The 18,400-nt window shown below is 43.7% G+C and overlaps 2 protein-coding genes across 5 annotated transcripts in view; one reads left to right on the forward strand and one right to left on the reverse strand.

Annotated features, from left to right (window-relative positions):
- The window catches only part of FBXL3 (F-box and leucine rich repeat protein 3), a 40,094-nt gene extending 24,345 nt beyond the window's left edge, over positions 1–15,749 (forward strand). For 3 of the 4 annotated variants that reach the window (XM_008260067.5, XM_002712991.6, XM_017343539.4), the window contains exon 5: positions 1,495–4,015. In XM_008260067.5, coding sequence (XP_008258289.2) covers positions 1,495–2,138 — 644 coding nt within the window. In that variant the 3' untranslated portion in view covers positions 2,139–4,015. Of the gene's footprint in view, positions 1–1,494; positions 4,016–13,310 lie in introns of those variants that run through there. The other variant, XM_089303559.1, reaches the window with a different exon arrangement.
- CLN5 (CLN5 lysosomal BMP synthase) lies at positions 9,777–17,832 on the reverse strand. Its single transcript, XM_002712933.6, has 4 exons — positions 17,456–17,832; positions 14,321–14,486; positions 13,523–13,748; positions 9,777–10,592 (listed from the first exon to the last, which is right to left on the reverse strand). Exons 1-4 carry the CDS (start codon positions 17,815–17,817, stop codon positions 10,081–10,083), a joined length of 1,266 nt encoding a protein of 421 aa, XP_002712979.2. The 5' UTR covers positions 17,818–17,832; the 3' UTR covers positions 9,777–10,080.
- Between the last annotated feature and the right edge of the window lie 568 nt (positions 17,833–18,400).

Genomic DNA, 18,400 nt, shown 5'->3' on the forward strand with positions numbered 1-18,400 from the left:
TTCACTCCCTAACTGGTCACAATGGCCGGAGCTGTGCCGATCCAGAGCCAGGAGCTTCCTCTGGGCTCTGGATCTCCCATGCGGCTGCAGGGGCCCAAGCACTTGGGCCATCCTCTACTATTTTCCTAGCCCACAGCAGAGAACTGGATCTGAAGTAGAGTAGCTGGGACCCGAACGAGAGTCCACATGAGATGTCGCCGGTGCAAGTGGCGGCTTTATCCACTATTGCACAGCGCTGGTCCCCAGTGGGTAGAATTCTTATATGAGGTCACTTTGGAGATCAAATACTGATCTTTGGCAGTCATCTGTTGCTAGGGTAACAGTTTTGGGTAGTTATGAAGCGTGTTGCCCTAAATACAGAAAGCATTCTCTTTTTTTTTTTTTTTTGAGATTTAAAAGCAAGCTTTATTAGAGTTACAGACCTCCAGCCAGAGCGGCATGGAGTGGTGGGGCTTTAAGAGAGGAAAAATCCCCTAGAAAACTTTGTAAAGGACTGCTTTCTGGGTGTGTTAGAGCTCCTAGTGTCATACTATGTATTTCTGACCTGTGCCGGTTCACCCATCCTTAGGCAACCTGGTGGTCCCCTGCTCCCGGGAGGTCACCATATTGATGTCGAATTTAGTGTGGACACCAAATCGGCATAGTGCACGACAGCCCAGAACTCCTGGACTTGAGCAATCCTCCAGTCTCAGCCTCTCGAGTAGCTGGGACTATAGGCGCGAGCCACCGCGCCTGGTGCTATGTATTTCCATTAATGAGACTTTGTTGGTTATTTTTGACTGTCTTACCTAATGAGATCTTAATTATTTTTTTTTTCTTAGGCATTTGGTAAACATTATACTGTCAGCAATTAAACTTTTAATTATTTGGTGGAAACTTTTTTTATTTTGTAAATTTAGTTATGTAAATCAGTTTTTTTTAAAAAGATTTACTTAATTATTTGAGAGGCAAAGTTACAGAGGAGAAACAGAGAGAGGTCTTCCATCTGCTTGTTCAGTCCCGAAATGGCCACAATGGCTGGAGCTGGGCCAATCTGAAGCCGGGAGCTATTAGAATTAGGGTTTGAATTTCAAAAAGATTTTCCTTCAGACCCTTAAAGTGATCATGTAATTTTTCTTATTTTCAGCTATAAGTTTAGTGTTAGTAATTTTTTTAACCAGTAGTTAATTAAGTTAACAAAGTAAAAAAATACAGCACTGTGAATGGGATAAAATTAGCTCTGGTATATATTATAAATGACACACTTATTAATGTTATGATTCTTCTGAGGTGATAAGTGAGTTTTATTAGGATTTAGAATTGGTTTCATTTTCTTCTAGAGAAAATTAGTAATAGATTTGACTTATCTACTAATTCAATTATACAACTAAATTATGTATAGCTGTGTGGTAAGAGAACTACAAGCAACATTTTGTGGGCTGTGTCCATAGTTAAAGTTCTGAACGGTTGAACTTGTATAAAAACTTGTAAATAACTTTGTGTTTTTCTTCCAAGGTATCCTTTGTGTGGCTGATCAGTGTCATGGCTTACGAGAACTGGCCCTGAACTACCACTTACTAAGTGATGAGTTGCTACTTGCTTTGTCTTCTGAAAAACACGTTCGTTTAGAACATTTGCGCATTGATGTAGTCAGTGAGAATCCTGGGCAAACACACTTTCATACTATTCAGAAGAGCAGCTGGGATGCTTTCATCAAACATTCGCCCAAAGTGAACTTAGTGATGTATTTTTTTCTATATGAAGAGGAATTTGACCCATTCTTTCGTTATGAAATACCTGCTACCCATCTTTACTTTGGGAGATCAGTCAGCAAAGATGTGCTTGGCCGTGTGGGAATGACCTGCCCCAGGCTAGTTGAACTAGTAGTATGTGCTAATGGATTACGACCACTTGATGAAGAGTTAATTCGCATTGCAGAACGTTGCAAAAATTTGTCAGCCATTGGACTAGGTGAATGTGAAGTCTCATGTAGTGCCTTTGTTGAGTTTGTGAAGATGTGTGGTGGCCGCCTGTCTCAGTTATCCATTATGGAAGAAGTATTAATTCCTGATCAAAAGTATAATTTGGAGCAGATTCACTGGGAGGTGTCTAAGCATCTCGGTAGGGTATGGTTTCCAGATATGATGCCCACTTGGTAAAGACCACATGATAATAGGGCATGACAAATAGCACCTTAACTTCAAGCAAATGTATTATAATAAAAGTTTATTTGCTGTAGTTCTGATATAATTCTACTATTTTGTGGCACAGAAATTTGATAACTTCAGTTGAGTATATAAGGATTGTTTCAGAAAACTCCATTTGTTTCTTTAGTATAACAGCAATCAAATCTCCAAAAAAGAGGTAGTTTCAGATATGAAAGTAATAACCAGTTTTAAAAGTTAAACAGTTTACAGTCTGAAGGAAACAAAACTTATATATTTTAATATTCAAGAAATGAGTACTAATAGGTTTTCTGAAATGTTATGTTCTCTATGCATTTTTTAAAAATGTAAACTTGACATTTTAGGGTCTTCAGTTATACATACACCTGTTATAAGGTGTTTAATATAGCTCAGGAAAGTGAGCATTTTGTGAGAAAAAATGTAGGATATATCTTATCTAATGAAAAAGATTGGTTGAATGTTCTCTAATGTTACAAAGCAGTTTAAAGAAAAAGAAATACATAAAAATAATTGGAACCCTTAGAAAAGGTGTCACACAATGGTTACTATAGAAGGATAATACTCAGAGCCAAGATCAAATTAAAAGAAAATAAATGGAATGGGAGACAGTGTTTAGCTTTGTATAAACTCTTAGGTTTGTTCCGTAATCTGCTAAGCTATGTAAGTTCTTTTCTGTGATGTTACTTTGTATGTGGCACTTGAAGCATTGTATGTAAAGTAAGGAATGCTTTACTATTTCTCCTTGGTTTTCTTTATCTTTGTTTAAACTAGTTTTGAAGTATTACACAGCAATCAAAAGGAAAAGCTTATCTACTTTAAAAAGCCAAATTGAAATAATTAAGGGTAGAACTTTAAAATGTTTATACGTTGTTTCCATGAAAGAATATTAGTTTCCAGTGAATTTTAGTGATGGCTCTTTTTTTCCATTTTGGAATTATATAATTGTAAGTAGAATTTTAAAAACCATAAAAGGAGCACCCAGTGTATAGTTCAGCATTAACAGTGAATTTTAAAGAGGCTATGTTGATAAACATATTTTTGAGTAAATATTGCTCAGTAAACTGGAAAACTTTAATAGAAAAATGTCTGCAGTTTCGTGATTGTTAATTTGGTTGAGCTGATTTTTTATATTATTTAAATAGTATTTTATATTACTTTCATATGAATAAAGGTAAGCCATGCATTTTAGAGTCTGTAAAACTACTAAGCTTGGGGCTATATTTTGTTTTTGTTTTTGTTTTTCTTGAAATTATATAAACTTTGATTCTGGGCTCTAGTGCTGGTAAATATTCCCCTCCTAAGGGAAATTAGCAATTTATCCCCAGTGGAATATAGTCATATTTGAAATGGCTCTCTTCAGTAGTGTGACTTTTAGAAGATGTCTTGGTAGTTATGGAAGCTAAGAATCTAAAAATAGATGACCTTTATAAGAATAAAATAAAAGGTGATTTTCTGTATAAAGTATGCTTTTCGAAAGTAATGGTATTCTACCCTGTAGCCACTTAAAAATGAGAAAGAAAAAAGATTGATCCAGACTTGAAAAGTAAAATAAATTATTGTATTATTTTCCTTCTTGATAAATAGTAAAGACCTTTGATTGTACAAGACATATTGGTAGTAGTGGATGATTTTATTTTTCCTCTCTTGAACAACTTTGGAAAATGGATTTCACAGTACATAATCAGTTCTAACCAAAGCTTTATTTGGAAATTTAGTTTTTGTACAAATTGAATTATATAATGCTTGAAATACTTTGTCACTTTAAAGTAAAATGCATAGCACTAATTTGTTTATACTGTAAAGTATATGTTAAATGCTTTTATCAGTTTGAGAATAAAGATAGTTACTAATGCTGTTGTATTATTTTTAAAAACTACCAAAATATATACTAATTTTTTGATTTTAAAATTAGTTAACTTAGAAGTTTATGGGGTTAGCTTCAAATCCATATTTAATAAATATAATGTTTAACATGAAACATATACAGTAGGCTGCCTTTTTTGAAGATACAAGATTAGGCAAATGGAATCTGTTCTTGAAATAAACTCTGATGCTTATAAAATTAAAAATCTACCATGAAATGTTAACTAACTTAAAAATTTTTAAATTACAGAAAGGTTCTTCACTGAGAATGAGAACTTACAAAACATTAGAACAAAATTCTGCTTGAAAAGGTCTTTGCCTAGTAGGTTTTTAAAGATAAATGTCTATAAATCAGAATAGTTTTTTAAACTCTTGGCATTATTTACTTTGGTAATCTGAGCTATTTTGACAAAACAGGCATGATTGACGAGTAAATCAATATACTGCAATCTAAGAATTTTTTGTATTTACAGAAAAGCCTAGGCTAGAAGGAAGGAGTTAGTGTGAAGAAGGTTCAGGCAAAACTAGGTCCTTTAGGAGGGTAGAGTTAATCTCTCCCCTGCACATTATATAGTCTTTGCACCAACCCCAACCCCAGTTTTATCTGTGGGGCCGGTTTTAATGTTATCAAGCAGTCAGGAAAATCCACCTGCTTCCTGATCCACAACTTTCCTTTAAAATGCCACAAAACTTTTTATTCTCCAAGGTAAGTGCTTATCCTTAGAATATCAGTAAAACAGAAGTACAAGTAGTATCCTAACTTCTTAAATTTTAAGAGAGTTTACATTGCTGGTTCATTTCCCAAATGCCTGGGCTAGACAAAAGCCAGGAGCTGGGAATGCCATCTGGGTCTCCCAGGTGGATAACAGGAACCCAATTACTTGAAGTCATTGCCGCCTCCCAGGGTCTACATTAACAGGAAATTGAAGTCAGGAGCTGGAGCTGGCCTGAAACCCAGGTACTCTAATGTGTGACATGGGGGTCTGAACTAGCTTCTTAACCAGTAGGCTGAATGTCCACTCCTTCACTTCTTTTAAAAGGTTATTTTATTTATTTTCATTTTATTTGAAAGGCAGGGATCTTCATCTGCGGGTTCACTTCCCAAAAGCTCGCAACAGTCATGGCTGGGCCAGGTCAAAGCCAGGGACGCACGTGGCAGGAACCTAAGTCCTTGAGCCATCATTGGTTGCTTCCCAGGATGTGTATTAACAGGAAGCTGGAATTGGAAGCAGAGCTGGGAGTTGAACCAGGCAGCCCAAAATGGAATGTGAGTGTACAAAGCGGGAGACTTAACTGCCGTGCCACTTGCCTGCTCCCAAACTTGTTTTAAACAGGGGAGAGAAAAATCAAGAAGATTTGAAGAACAGTAATTGAAGATGCCAGAAACAGATTCTGTCCAGCCCATTTCCCTTTGTGAACAGGGAGAAAACAGTATGTGTGTAGGTTTTGGAACATTGCAGTTTTTGTAACATGGCAACAGTCATCTCGAAGAGCCACTGGAGTAGACTGTAAAACTCCCTAAGGCTTGTGGCGTCCCCCCCATTTTTAAAAGGGATTCCACTACTGATTAAGGGTTCCAAATATTTAGCATTTAGTGGTTATTTTCACTTTTGACTTTTTCTCCACCTGCAGTAGTGCATTAGATAACACTTTGTACATGTACTTACCTGTTATGGGGCCAGGTTCATGAGGACTGTTCAAAAAAATTTGTGGAAAAATGAAATTAAAGGGCAAGTTTAGTGATACAGCTATTAAGCCCCTTGGGATAGCTGCAGCCCATGTTGAAAGCCTGGATATGAGTCCTGGCTCTATTTGGATTCCAGCTTCATGCTGATATGCCTTCTGGAGGCAGCAGATGATGGTTCAGGGTTGAGTCTCTGTCCCCACATGGAAGATCCAGATGGAGTTCTTGGCTGCTGGCTTCACCCCAGTTGAGTCCCTGCCTTTGTGGGCTAATGTGGGCATGTGAAGAGAGTATACCAGTGGCTGGAAAACATGTCTCTGCCTTTCAAAGAAATTTTTTACAAGAGATGTTTATTTTGGTGCAAGACAAACTGGAAACTGCATTGTTTTCAATAAAAAGTGGACAATGTGAAAAAAATTATGCTTGAATTAAAAAAAATCCTTTGTATCAAAGTAAACTTACCTTTTTATTTTTTTTTTTTCATGAACTTTTGGAAAGCCCCCTTGTATTTATTCTAAAGCCTTAACATAATTCGAACTTGAGTGAAATGGTTTCCCTTAGAGAAAATGTTAAAACATTTATAACATAATAGCAAAATAGAAGTCACCTTTAAATACTTGGAAACTCAGAAGTGCAGTCTGGTTTCCCAACTACTCTTTTGAAAATGTTCTTGACTCCTTATCTACTCAAAAGTTCTCTTTCATCATCTAAGTACAGTTGACAGGTTAGATAATTCTTAAAGCACACACATGTGAATGCCATGCTTTCTGTGTCAGAGCCAACCTGAATCTGTATGGTAACTGCAGAATCTTTCACTTACTAACATTCTTAGGGTCAATGAAAAATCTTGAGTGTTTTTAAAAATTTTAAATATTTGAGAGGCAGGCAAAGAGCATTGGTGTGCTCTCATCTGCTGGTTCACTACCCAAATGCCTGTAATGGCTCCCCATTGGGCCCAAATCCAGGAAAGCCAAGAACTCAATCTAGGTCTGCATGTGGGATGCAGGAACCCAGTCACTATGAACCATCCCATGCTGCCTCTCCAGAGTTCACATTAGCAGAAAGCTGGAGTCCGAGTCTGGTTGTCAAACTCAGGTACTCTGATATGGGATGTCAGATATAACTATTTGAATCTTGCTTTAAAAGTCAAGTTTCAGGGCCAGTGCTGTGGCCTAGCAGGTGATGACACTGCCTGCAGTGCTGGCATTCCATAGGGGTGCCAATTCAAGTCTCGGCTGCTCCACTTCCGATCCAGCTCTCTGCTATGGCCTGGGCAAGCAGTAGAAGATGGCCCAAGTCCTTGGGGCCCTGCACCTGCATGAAAGAAAATGAAGAAGCTCCTAGCTCCTGGCTTCAGATTGGTGAGCTCCGGCTGTTGTGGCCAATTGGGGAGTGAACCAGCGCATGAAGACCTCTCTCTCTCTGCCTCTCTTTCTTTGTGTAACTTTTTCAAGTAAATAAATCTTTTACAAAAAAAGGTCAAGTTCCATATACTGTACAGATATCCTTTTTTTTTTTTTAATATTGATTTATTCATTTGAAAGGCCGAGTTACAGAGAGGCAGAGAGCGAGAAATCTTCCATCTGCTGGTGCACTCCCCAGACGGCCGGAGCTGGGCCTATCCTAAGGCAGGAGCCAGGAGCTTCTCCCACATGGGTGCAGGGGTCCAAGTACTACTGCTTTCCCAGGCCACAGCAGAGAGCTGGATCGGAAGTGGAGCAGCCAGGACAAGAACCAGCGCCCATATGGGATGCCAGCACTGCAGGCAGCATCTTTACCCGCTAGGCCACAGTGCTGGCTCCCACTTGTTTTTGCTGTGGAACTAAGTTCTGTAATTTCTTGTTGACACAAACTTGGTGTCACTCCACCGCGGTTCTGGAAATCCAAAGCTTCAAGAGCAGTTCTAAGAATGTGGTAGAAGTTGGTGTTGCCCCATATTTAGCCACTAGATGGAGACAATGCAAAGATCCAAGTTTTGTTGTGATGTTGGTCTGAAGACAATTAGCAGCTTTTTTTTTTTTTTTTTAATATAGATTTTATTTGAGAGGTAGGGCTACAGATGAGTGGGACAGAGAGAAAGGTCTTCCATCTGCTGGTGCACTTCCCAAATGGCCGGAGCTGGGCCAATCCGAAGCCAAGAGCCAGGGGCTTCTTCCAGGTCTCCCACATGGGTGCAGGGGCCCAAGGACCTGGGCCATCTTCTACTGCTTTCCCGGGCCACAGCAGAGAGCTGGATCAGAAATGGAGCAGCCAGGAATAGAACCAGTGCTCATACGGGATGCCAGTGTCGCCTACTACACTATAGTGCCAGCCCCGAAAATTAGATTAATTGGGAATTAATTCAGGCACTCTTAACAGGCTACACAGGAGGCAGTGATGCCAGGCTGAATGGTGCAGCACAGCACTTCTCAACCTGTCCGTGGTAACTGGGTCTTTATATTCAGACTCCTGAGACTTACACTTTTGGAAAGAAAGAAACATGAATTCCTAAATAAGAACAAAGGCATACAAAATATGAGCCACAATTTTATTAGATTCAATAGAAAAAAAGAGACTCCAACAAATTACTTTAAAATTACTTAAAGACCCACATGTGTCTCCTCACAGCCCAGTATCATTTGGTGGACAACCACTTGTACAGTGCATCTGATTCAGTCAGCAGACCCTGGGTCAAAATTCAACTACATTACCTCCAAATGGGGAACCACGAAACAGGCACTTAACCTTTCTGAGCTGCAACTCATTTAGATCAGGTAAACACGGATGATGAGGCATTTCGCGAGAACTCAGGTATAATGTACTAACCTCTTAGGAAGCACTCAAATAGCTGAAACTGAACAATATAACTGGTACATTTACATATTAAATAGGTTGTCTTCTCTAATCTCTTAAATCATCTTACTGACTGGTGTTTTTTTCATCAGTAGAAAAAAAAAAAAACTTGTTCAATTGATCATCACTTAAAGGACCTTGAAAGCTCATTTGATGGCCCTAACGCAGGCACAGCTACTTGGAATTCCTTATCAAAAACTCCTCTGGGAAGTGCCTCTCTCACTGTGAAACTCCTCTGGGAAGTGCCTCTCTCACTGTGCTGGCAGCTTCTGTGGGAGGTGGGAGAACTAGGGAAGCAGTGGAGAGTCAGAAGCTACCTGTTTACCCAGACAAGTCTGCAGCCAGATAGTTCCATGTCCTGGATATCTGTGGAACTGCCCAAGTGCTACGCTATCATCTCAAAGTCAAGGTGATTACAAAACCCCGGAAAGGCTGGCATGTGGACTGTATTAGACAAGATCAAGAATGACAGTTTGGTTTTTTTGATTAATCATTGCTACCACTGATTACGACCATATGATGCCAAACAATCATGACTTCAATCTTTACAGCCGCCCTGACAAGCGAATCATTTTAGAAACAAAACAGGCTTAGAGATAAGCTGTGTAAATCATAAAAGCTGGTTAACTAGCTAGTTTCAAAATCCTACCCAGAAGTTTCTGCTCTTTAACACTATTTACCACATCTAGAACCACACCCCCACCCCCCAGCTCTGATGTCCACACAAGTCTAAGTGGATGGAATGCAATCAAACTATCAGATGTGTAAAAGCAGTCAAGTTGGGAGAGCCCCCCCTCTTTGTTTTTTAAAGTTTAAGTGAAAGCACTTTTATGTGAAAAACTGCCACTATCATTCCACAAAAAAAAAAAGTAGCTCCCACCATGAAAATGTCACTGGGGCATTTAAACAATCTTGGCACACCAATATCCACAACTTCAAAATACTGGATCCAAAGATTCTACATATCCGATATGAGCCCTAATTCTCCATATTAACCAAGCCTTGGAAGTTGAAATCTAGATCACCCAGCAGGCTCACTTCTGCAGGATGGTAACTGTTTCCGTTCTTTCCAAGAGAAAGGTCTTGAGAAGTTAACGTGTAGCAGTTTGCTGCTGTGCACTTTTTACTGTTCTGCCCCAAGAAGGAAAGGCTAAGGAATCATCAAATGTACACACTCCCCCTGAAAAACGGAGATGCTGGCTGTGGGAGAGAAACCAGTAGAATTCAGGATATTTTTTTAAAGAAAAGATATATTTATTTGAAAGGCAGAGTTATAAAGAGACAATGAGATCTTTCATCTACTGGTTCACTCCCCAAATGGCTGCAATGGCTGGAGTTAGGCTGTTCTGAAGTCAGGAACCAGCAGCTGCTTCTGGGTCTCCCATGTGGGTGCAGAGGCCCAAGGCCTTGGGCCACCTTCCCCTGCTTTCCCAGGTGCATTGGCAGGGAGCTGGATCAGAAGTAGAGCAGCCAGGACTCAAACCGGCACCTGTGTGGGATGCTGGCACTGCAGGCAGTGGCCCCAGAATTTGGGTTTCATAAAGCAGGCAGTGTTCTGTTTCTGTCAGGTAAAGGGATTTCTTCATATGTTATTTTAATAAAAGGAAACTTCATGGGTAAAAACCAGTATTCAAAATTATAAAACAAATAGAACTGTCTGTGCAGAATCACTGAGTCAAAAATTTTCAGGAGACTCCACAGAAATTCTTTGGTTGATAAATGTGGTTGGAAGGGATAATAAAATTTTTTTATGGCTAAAGCAAGAGTCATGTTTCCTGTTGGCCCAAAGATAGAGGTTTCATTTCCCAAATAAGTGGGTTCTGTACTGTAAAGAAATATTCTCGTGTAGTTCGTTTCTATTCTCTTGAATTCTGCTCCAAGTTCAGCCAACTTCTCGTATGTCCTTAACACAAATTTGGAACAGTCGTAGGAGTCAAACCATGTCTCTGCCCCCTTTTCTGGGCTGGCTCGGACGGTCCATGTCTCATAATAAATCCCCGTTTCATTGTCCTCCTTCACCCACTTTGCCATTTTGTTAAATGTGTCTCCTAGGTAAAAAAAGAAAAATCACCTGTGTGAACAAAGCCAATTATGTTAGTTTTAAATAAAATGTTCTGACCTGCTTAAGGCCATGGATGCACATGAGTAAGAACTAGTTTTTGAATTTCCAAATGCACATCTCACAACATGAATCCATGTTCAGCCAGTTTTTATTCCATTCTTCAAGGCAAAGGGCATTGCTGAACCATAAACATCAGATATAACAGGTATACAGACAAGTCTTACATACTGACTCTATCATCATTATAATTACTCATTATAATCACTGTCTGTAGTAAAGCGACATTATGCAAATGAAGGATGTCTTTTTCTCTACCCTGCTCCACCAGTCTTGGAATCAGGGAGGCACAAAAGAAAGGGGAAGCAAGGAAAGAAGAGAGAAAAGATGAATGGGTGAAAAAGAGCCTTTCAGGAAAACTGAGGAGGCCAAAGGGTGGAATTTTTCGGTCTCAAAGTGTGGTGTGCACACTGTACACCAAGGCTGCAGGAGGATTAGCTACTCCGGAATGCACCATGCCTTGTATATATGCTACCTCCCTGGTCTCCCTGTGCTTGCAGCTTGTGTAGGGTGTTGCTAATCACCTCCCCACCCAGCAAATTCTTTCACTGAATCAACTAAACAGGAAATGGTTTTAGCCAGCTTCATGGATTATACAGACTCCACGGTGTCTAATCCTGCCTCTTACCACCTTAGAAAACATTATACTCTGGTTACAGCCTCATCTGGGCATTTATGCTCCCTAATAAAGCTGGGCCTTGTAGCATTTCACTTTGTCACTGTGTGCAAACCTTTCTTTGGTTACTCCAACTTGACTCCATAAAATACCTCATTTTTTTTTTTTTTTTTAATAATCAGAATGCATTCTGATTTTTTTTTTTTGACAGGCAGAGTGGACAGTGAGAGAGAGAGACAGAGAGAAAGGTCTTCCTTTGCCGTTGGTTCACCCTCCAATGGCCGCCGCGGCCGGCGTGCTGCGGCCAGCGCACCGCGCTGATCCGATGGCAGGAGCCAGGAGCCAGGTGCTTTTCCTGGTCTCCCATGGGGTGCAGGGCCCAAGCACCTGGGCCATCCTCCACTGCACTCCCTGGCCACAGCAGAGAGCTGGCCTGGAAGAGGGGCAACCGGGACAGAACCGGCGCCCCAGCCGGGACTAGAACCCAGTGTGCCGGCACCACAGGCAGAGGATTAGCCTAGTGAGCCACGGCGCCGGCCAATACCTCATGTTTTGTAAAATGGATACTGGTTGTCTTTATCAATTTTATGAAATCAAGGTTACAAAATAATCTAAAGCCCATTTTCTTAGAACTGGGGATACTACTCTTAGAAGTGTCAACTTTGAAAAGACACTGCTGTACTTAAGAGATAAGCCATCACTGTATTTCAAAGTACTATTATGAAACATGAAGAAAGGTCAATGAACAAGATGAATTACAAGACATATAGACAACTTAAAAGATTTAAGTGTTGGCATATTATAAACTTTTACAGAAAACCCTGATCGCTTGTTCATATGATGATGCATTTACATCAGAAGGAGGAATTTTAGCTAATGATTCAGGTGGAAATGGAGAAGGGAGAGATGTGACTTGGTTTGGAATTAAAGAGCAGTTATATAGTTTACTAAGCATCGTTAGAAGAGAGAGAATTTCATGTTGTTGGGATGATTTGGGGTACACTGATCAGAAAACAGGAGGGAAGATTAGAAAATAGTAGTGGCATATTCAGTTTAAAAGACCCAATCCTAGTCCTGCTTCTACCACATCCAGCTCTATGACCTTGAGAGTCAGGTTTCTTGGCGGAGCCTTAAATCCTTATTTGCAAAAGAAGAAGGGTATCTTATCCTCCCCACTGAACTGTGAGTTAACACAACACTCAAAATGACTTATAAGAAGCTTTGCAAGTAGAAGGCACGATCAGTTCCTCAAGTTCTAGGGTTCAATGAACAATTCTCACAAACTGTGCTGTCATCTCAGAGGCTTCCACTTTTCAGGGAACAGCAATTTGTAATACAATGCTTGATAAACCACCTGGGTAAGCTCCTACCTCTGAAAGAGAAGGGTCGTTTCATCCCCATTCCACACACAAGGCCATGGGCCAATAGGCTAAAATACGCCCTAAGGTCACCCAGCAAGTTACCAATGAGCTCTGTGAACTCCTTTCATCACTACCCGACAATGCAGCACAGGCAGCCAAATTCCAACTGCTTCAGCAACTTTCCAGTGAACCCAGAACAGAGAATCTCAGAGACACGAAATTAAACTGCTCGAGGGGTCTCCAGTGTCTGAGACCATATTCATTTGGGGAGCATGTACCTATGCTGTTTAATAATGGCCTCTTGGGCTTGACTGTCAGGGATGGAGTTGCACTTCCTTAACTGTGTAACTCTAACCTCTTGTGTGTCCCTGTTTTCCCTCTTGTGTGTCCCTGTTTTCCCCTCTGTAAAATAACAGTGCCTGTCTCGGGGGCTGGCTGTGATCCTAAACGACATGACACACACACAGAACTCAGAACACTGCTAGACCCACAGAAAAATATGCGGTCAGCAGCTCTGATTCCTCTCAACATAATATTTTACCATCACTAAAAAACCCAAGAGGTACGGTTAACAGGTCCTTTAATTGGGCATCGTATGGATTTCCTTCCCCTGTTTCATCTGGAAAGTTTAACTGTGTAAAGCATTTTAACATTTCATTCATGTTTACAGTGGAAAGAGAGCAAAAGAAGAGCGCCTCTTCAGCCACGGGTGACGTTCTGCGTGTGTGAGAAGGGGCAGAGGTTAGCGTTCCAGAAGCACAGTGGACAGCTGACCTGTGAGAAGTGAGAACCCTGCCGAAACGCCTCAGGAGGAGCCATTCTTTACGTCTGGGCGCTGATGCAACCGTCCAGTACTTACCCTGCCACCTTCTTCCAACTTACCCGATATGGCCGCCACTAGAACTAACGTCCCATTTTCCTTCCAGTGGAGATCGTCGATTCCTTCGAAAAAGCAGGCAGCCCCTTGATTACACCAGAAAGGGGCATTGGTTTCAGGTCGCAGGTGGGGAAACGTGCAGTTGCCGAGCTGGAAAAGTTCGTACCACTCCATCGTGTAGTTCTTGCCAGTCAGCGTACTCCTGAATCCAATGGCGTCGTGCATAATTTTCTGCGTAAAAACAACACGTGTAGAAAAGCACCTGTGAGGTAAGCAGGAGTCCAGGTAACCCCTGGTTTCTACGGTAGAACATGTGGTAAACCACAGACGCCTATCCAGCAGCACAGCCGGTCAGCTGTCCCTCGTGCGCCCTGGGCAGGGTGACTGCAGCTCATCTCAGGATGGCCGTATGCCACAGGACACTCGTTCCCTCACAGCTCAGAGTGAACCGGAGAAGCCTCCTCGCCAGCCTCAGGAAGGAACTCTTAGCCACCTCACAGGGATGCGCTCAGGAACCAAGACGTCTGCTCTGCCCCTTCTTCCGGGCCTCTTCCATCTCAATTTCCAGGAGCTGATTTTAGCGACTGGGTTTAGATGAATAATTTTCAAGGGATTAAAATGATTGTATTTGTTGCTGTCAAGTTTACAAACTATGATGTTTTCGACTACTCATTTGAAATATGCAAAGAGGAACGCTGATAAAAATGATGTAAAATCAGCCCTCTGATAGGTGATTACTCCCTCAAAGAAACCGAATAGTCAAATCAATTATCCAAAGTTGCCGGATCAAGATGCACTCTTACCAAGTGTCCCAGGAGGTCTCCGTATTTAAATTCCCACACTGGAGCTTGCAGTCGAAAGACTTCAATGACATCATCCTCCTTCATAACTGGGATGGTCGAGCCAGTTGGACAGAAAGTGTACTTGGCTTGACAATAAGGATCTGCCTCTGGACGGAAGGAAAAGCGTCTAACACAGAAAAAAGAAACCATCAGCTCAGACTCTAACCGGAATCTGCTTTTCCTTACGCATTTTAGAATTGGTTCTAATTTTGCCATCAGGCACGTTTTTAGGGAACATATTCAGAGGTTGGGCCCTGGTAAATAAATGTAAATACACTCAGCCTTTCATCTCCGTGGATTCTATGTCTTTGGGTTCAACAAACTGCAGACTGCAAACATCTGTGAAAAAGAAACGCATCTGTTCTGAGCGTGTACCGACTCTGCTCTCCCTGTCACTCGTCCCTAAACAGGACAGCAACGACCTGTACAGCAGTCACCTGGTATTCAGGATTAAGTAACCCAGAGAGGACTCAAAGTGCATGAGAGAACGTGCGCAGGTTCTGTAAGCACCACATCATTCTGTATCAGGGACTTGGCATTCGGGGATTCTGGAATCCGTGGGAAGGCCTGGGATCAATTCTCCGTGGATACTAAGGGGCAACAGTGCACATTTCCCTTGTTATCCTGTGAACAAACTTGCAGCTTTGTCCCTAATAACAAAGGGTAAATGAAAAGCACTCTGATGACCACGTGCTTCCCGCCTCCCTGTTCCACTGTGAGAATTCGGAAGACCGGATCATGTCAGATCTTACCATGGTGGACACACTGTACAAAAGTTGACAGAAGAAAGGAGTATTTTTTCAATGTGTTCAGTTTCCCAAACAATCCATACATGAAGGTTATTGAAGTTATGACTAAATAGAGTATATTTTAGGTTTACTTAAGAACTAGCCAACATGCATTCAACCAACCAAGCAAGACACTGTTCCCTTCCTCACCCAGCCTGGGGTGCAGGCTGGGAGGGAAATCACACAAGTAAGGAGGTGAAGTGTGCTAAGTGCTAAACCGAGGACACAGAGCCCTGTGCTATGGCACAAAGGAGGGAAAAATAATTTTACCTGATATGTGGTGGGTAGACAAGGAGGCTAAAAAATTATGACCTGGCTCGGGTTTTTAAGGTTCTTGTGAAGAAAGGAGAGAAAACAGAGTATATAAGACAGATATGGCATATCTGAAGTGACTCCAGCAGGCGCGCAGAGGGGAGGGCTCCGCAAAGGCTGTTACTTTGTTGCTAGGAAACTATGAACAGCACCCCCTAGAGGCAGACTACGGGAGCGCTGAGCCCTGCAGTGAGCTGGAAAGGGTTTTAAGTAGCAGACGTTGAAGGAGTGAATCCGCTATTGGGTAAACCTTACTTCATGAATTAAAAGGAAGTGGGCAGCCAGTCCAAGTTAAGGCTGAGTTATGAGGTGACTGCAACAATGCAGGCAAGAAGACAAGGCCTACGAGGGCTACAGATGAATCCAGTTCAACAGACACGGGTCCCCATCGGCACTGGGCACTGCGACAGAAGGCAGAATGACAAACAGCCCCTGTCCTCTAAGAATTCAAGATCCCCAGGGTCCTAGTCAGATGTCTTGTTTTACAAGTCTAGCACGTCGACACAAATTTCCATTTTAAGACCTGAAACCATGATGGTAACCACAAACAGCGACAACTCTCTGAAACGTGTATGAGACTGGGGGAACACTGTTTCACGGGCACTAAGCTGGCTTAAACAAAAACTGTCACTACATGTGTAGGTTTCCTTGCCCACAGCAAAGTCTGTTTTAGGTCGAAGATAATTTTAGAGGCAAAACTTAAGTGTGAACTTACTAAGGTTAAATATTACGTTCAACTGAGGAGCTCAGATGACAGCCTACACTTACAAGTACAAAACTTTTCGGGGCCGGCACACCGGGTTCTAGTCCCGGTCAGGGCACCAGATTCTGTCCCGGTTGCTCCTCTTCAGGTCCAGCTCTCTGCTGTGGCCCGGGAGTGCAGTGGAGGATGGCCCAAGTGCTTGGGCCCTGCACCCCATGGGAGACCAGGAGGAAACACCTGGCTCCTGGCTTCAGATCGGCGCAGCGCCAACTGTGGCCGCCATTTGGGGAGTGAACCAACGGAAGGAAGACCTTTCTGGAAGGAAGACCTTTCTGTCTCTCTCTCGCTGTCTGTAACTCTGTCAAAAAAAAAAAAAAAAAAAAAAAAGTACCTGGGTTCAGTTTCTGGCTCTGGCTTAAAAAAAAAAAAGTACAAAACTTTCAATGATACAGTAAGAAGTCATAGTCAAATTTAGCTCTAATATTAAAGAGTTTTGGGTTTACAGATCTCTTCTGAACATTTGATCTTTACTTGTTAGGAACATCTTATTAACATTTTCAAGGAAATCAACTTCGACCTCAAATATCCCTTCTTACATATATCGGGCAAAAACAAAACAAAAGAAACCTCAAAACACACACAACGAAGGGAGACTACACTGACCCCTGGGTGTGACACGGCTGGCAGGTGCGAAACTGACCCTCGTGGCCACCACTCCTGCCTCGGGGCAGGCGGGCGCCAGTCTCACGCAGCTCCGGAGCCTGACCTCGCCGGAACCCCGCCTCCCGGGTCGTTATTTTGTCAGGCCAGAGCCTCGCGCAGGTCAGCGGCTCGCGTCGGCTTCGCGGGCCTGCGGCCTCCCCGCGGACGGAAGACATCCCCGCGGGGCCCGCGACGGGGATGCGGGGCTTTTAAACGCCAACTGCGGCAGGAACTGGGCAACCCTGGTAAATGCACCAATGCTAGGGAGAGGCTGTAACGACAGTGCGCCGCAGAAGTGATGCACCCGACTGACACCGTCTTCCAGGAGGCAGTGGCAGTATCAAAAGTCACTCGATGACCGTACAAGAGCCCCTTTTCTTCTACGGCGGCGAGCGAGGCCGGGCGCCCGCCCCCCCCCCCCCCACTTCACGACGGTGCTACGACAGCCGCCGAGCGCCGCCGCGCGCCAGCGACTTTCCCCCACCTCCCCGCGCGACACGCGCCAGGTTCCGCCCCCCGCAAAATCCCCCTTCGCAGCCCCAGCCGTGCGCGCGCTCAGCTCCGCGCGCCCCCGCGCCGCCGCGCACTCACTTGTAGGGCACCGGCCAGCGGCGCCGGGAGAGGCCGCCCGAGGCCCGCGGCCAGCCCAGAGCTGCCGTCAGCCAGCACAGCAGCAGGAGCCAGCGCCGCGGCGCGAGCCCCCGGGCCGCGCCCCCTCGGACCCGCGTCTTCGGCTCTGCGCTCCAGACCTGCGCCATAGGGCGGCTCCCGGTGCTTCCGGCGCCGGCCCAGCCCGCCGCCGCGGAGGGCCGAGCATGCGCGCAGCCGCGCTCCGGCCGAAGCTGGGCGCGTGACGCCTCAGCGCGTCCCCCGCATCTCCGCGCGGCCCTGACTCCCCTCCGCCCCGGCGGCCTCCGCACGTTGCTCTGGTCCGGGCTCCCAGCGAGTTCCATCCAGGCCTCTCAGTCACCGACTGAAGTGCGGCTTCGAGTGTCAGTGTGGAGACCTCCTCGGTGGGGAGCCCCTGGGTCTCCCCCAACCGCCACCGAAGCCAAACCCAGACCAACCCCAAATTCGGCTTCTGGGCTCCTTTGGGTTCTGCAGCCCGGAACTCTGGACTTTACCGGGTCCCCCTTCGCCCGGATTAGGTGCCCCCGAACACTGCGTGTCTGAGGAAGACCCAGGACAGCTCCGGGGGTGGGAGAGGGGATGACCGATTCTCACCGCCACAACCATGGCGGACGCCCGCCGGTGATGCCCCTAGCGCCACGGGCCCCCGCTGCCTACCTGGCTGCAGATCTTTTTTGTTGAATTAATTATTGAAAAATTAATTTTTGTTGGATTAATTAAATATATACTTATGCACAAGTATACAAATCTATTTACTTCCATTGTGAACAGTTTGCAAGTACGTTCAAGAAAACCGCCTCAACGACAGACTTCTCAACGTTGTTTTAATACAATTTATGGAAGGCCATTGTTTGGCCTGAGCTCCTGCACTAGGCCCCAACAGGCCAGACCAACATGGAGTCAGTC

Source organism: Oryctolagus cuniculus, chromosome 9 (genome assembly GCF_051225735.1).
Source record: "Oryctolagus cuniculus isolate XC-2025 breed Fujian yellow rabbit chromosome 9, ASM5122573v1, whole genome shotgun sequence".
NCBI classification, from domain to species: domain Eukaryota; kingdom Metazoa; phylum Chordata; class Mammalia; order Lagomorpha; family Leporidae; genus Oryctolagus; species Oryctolagus cuniculus.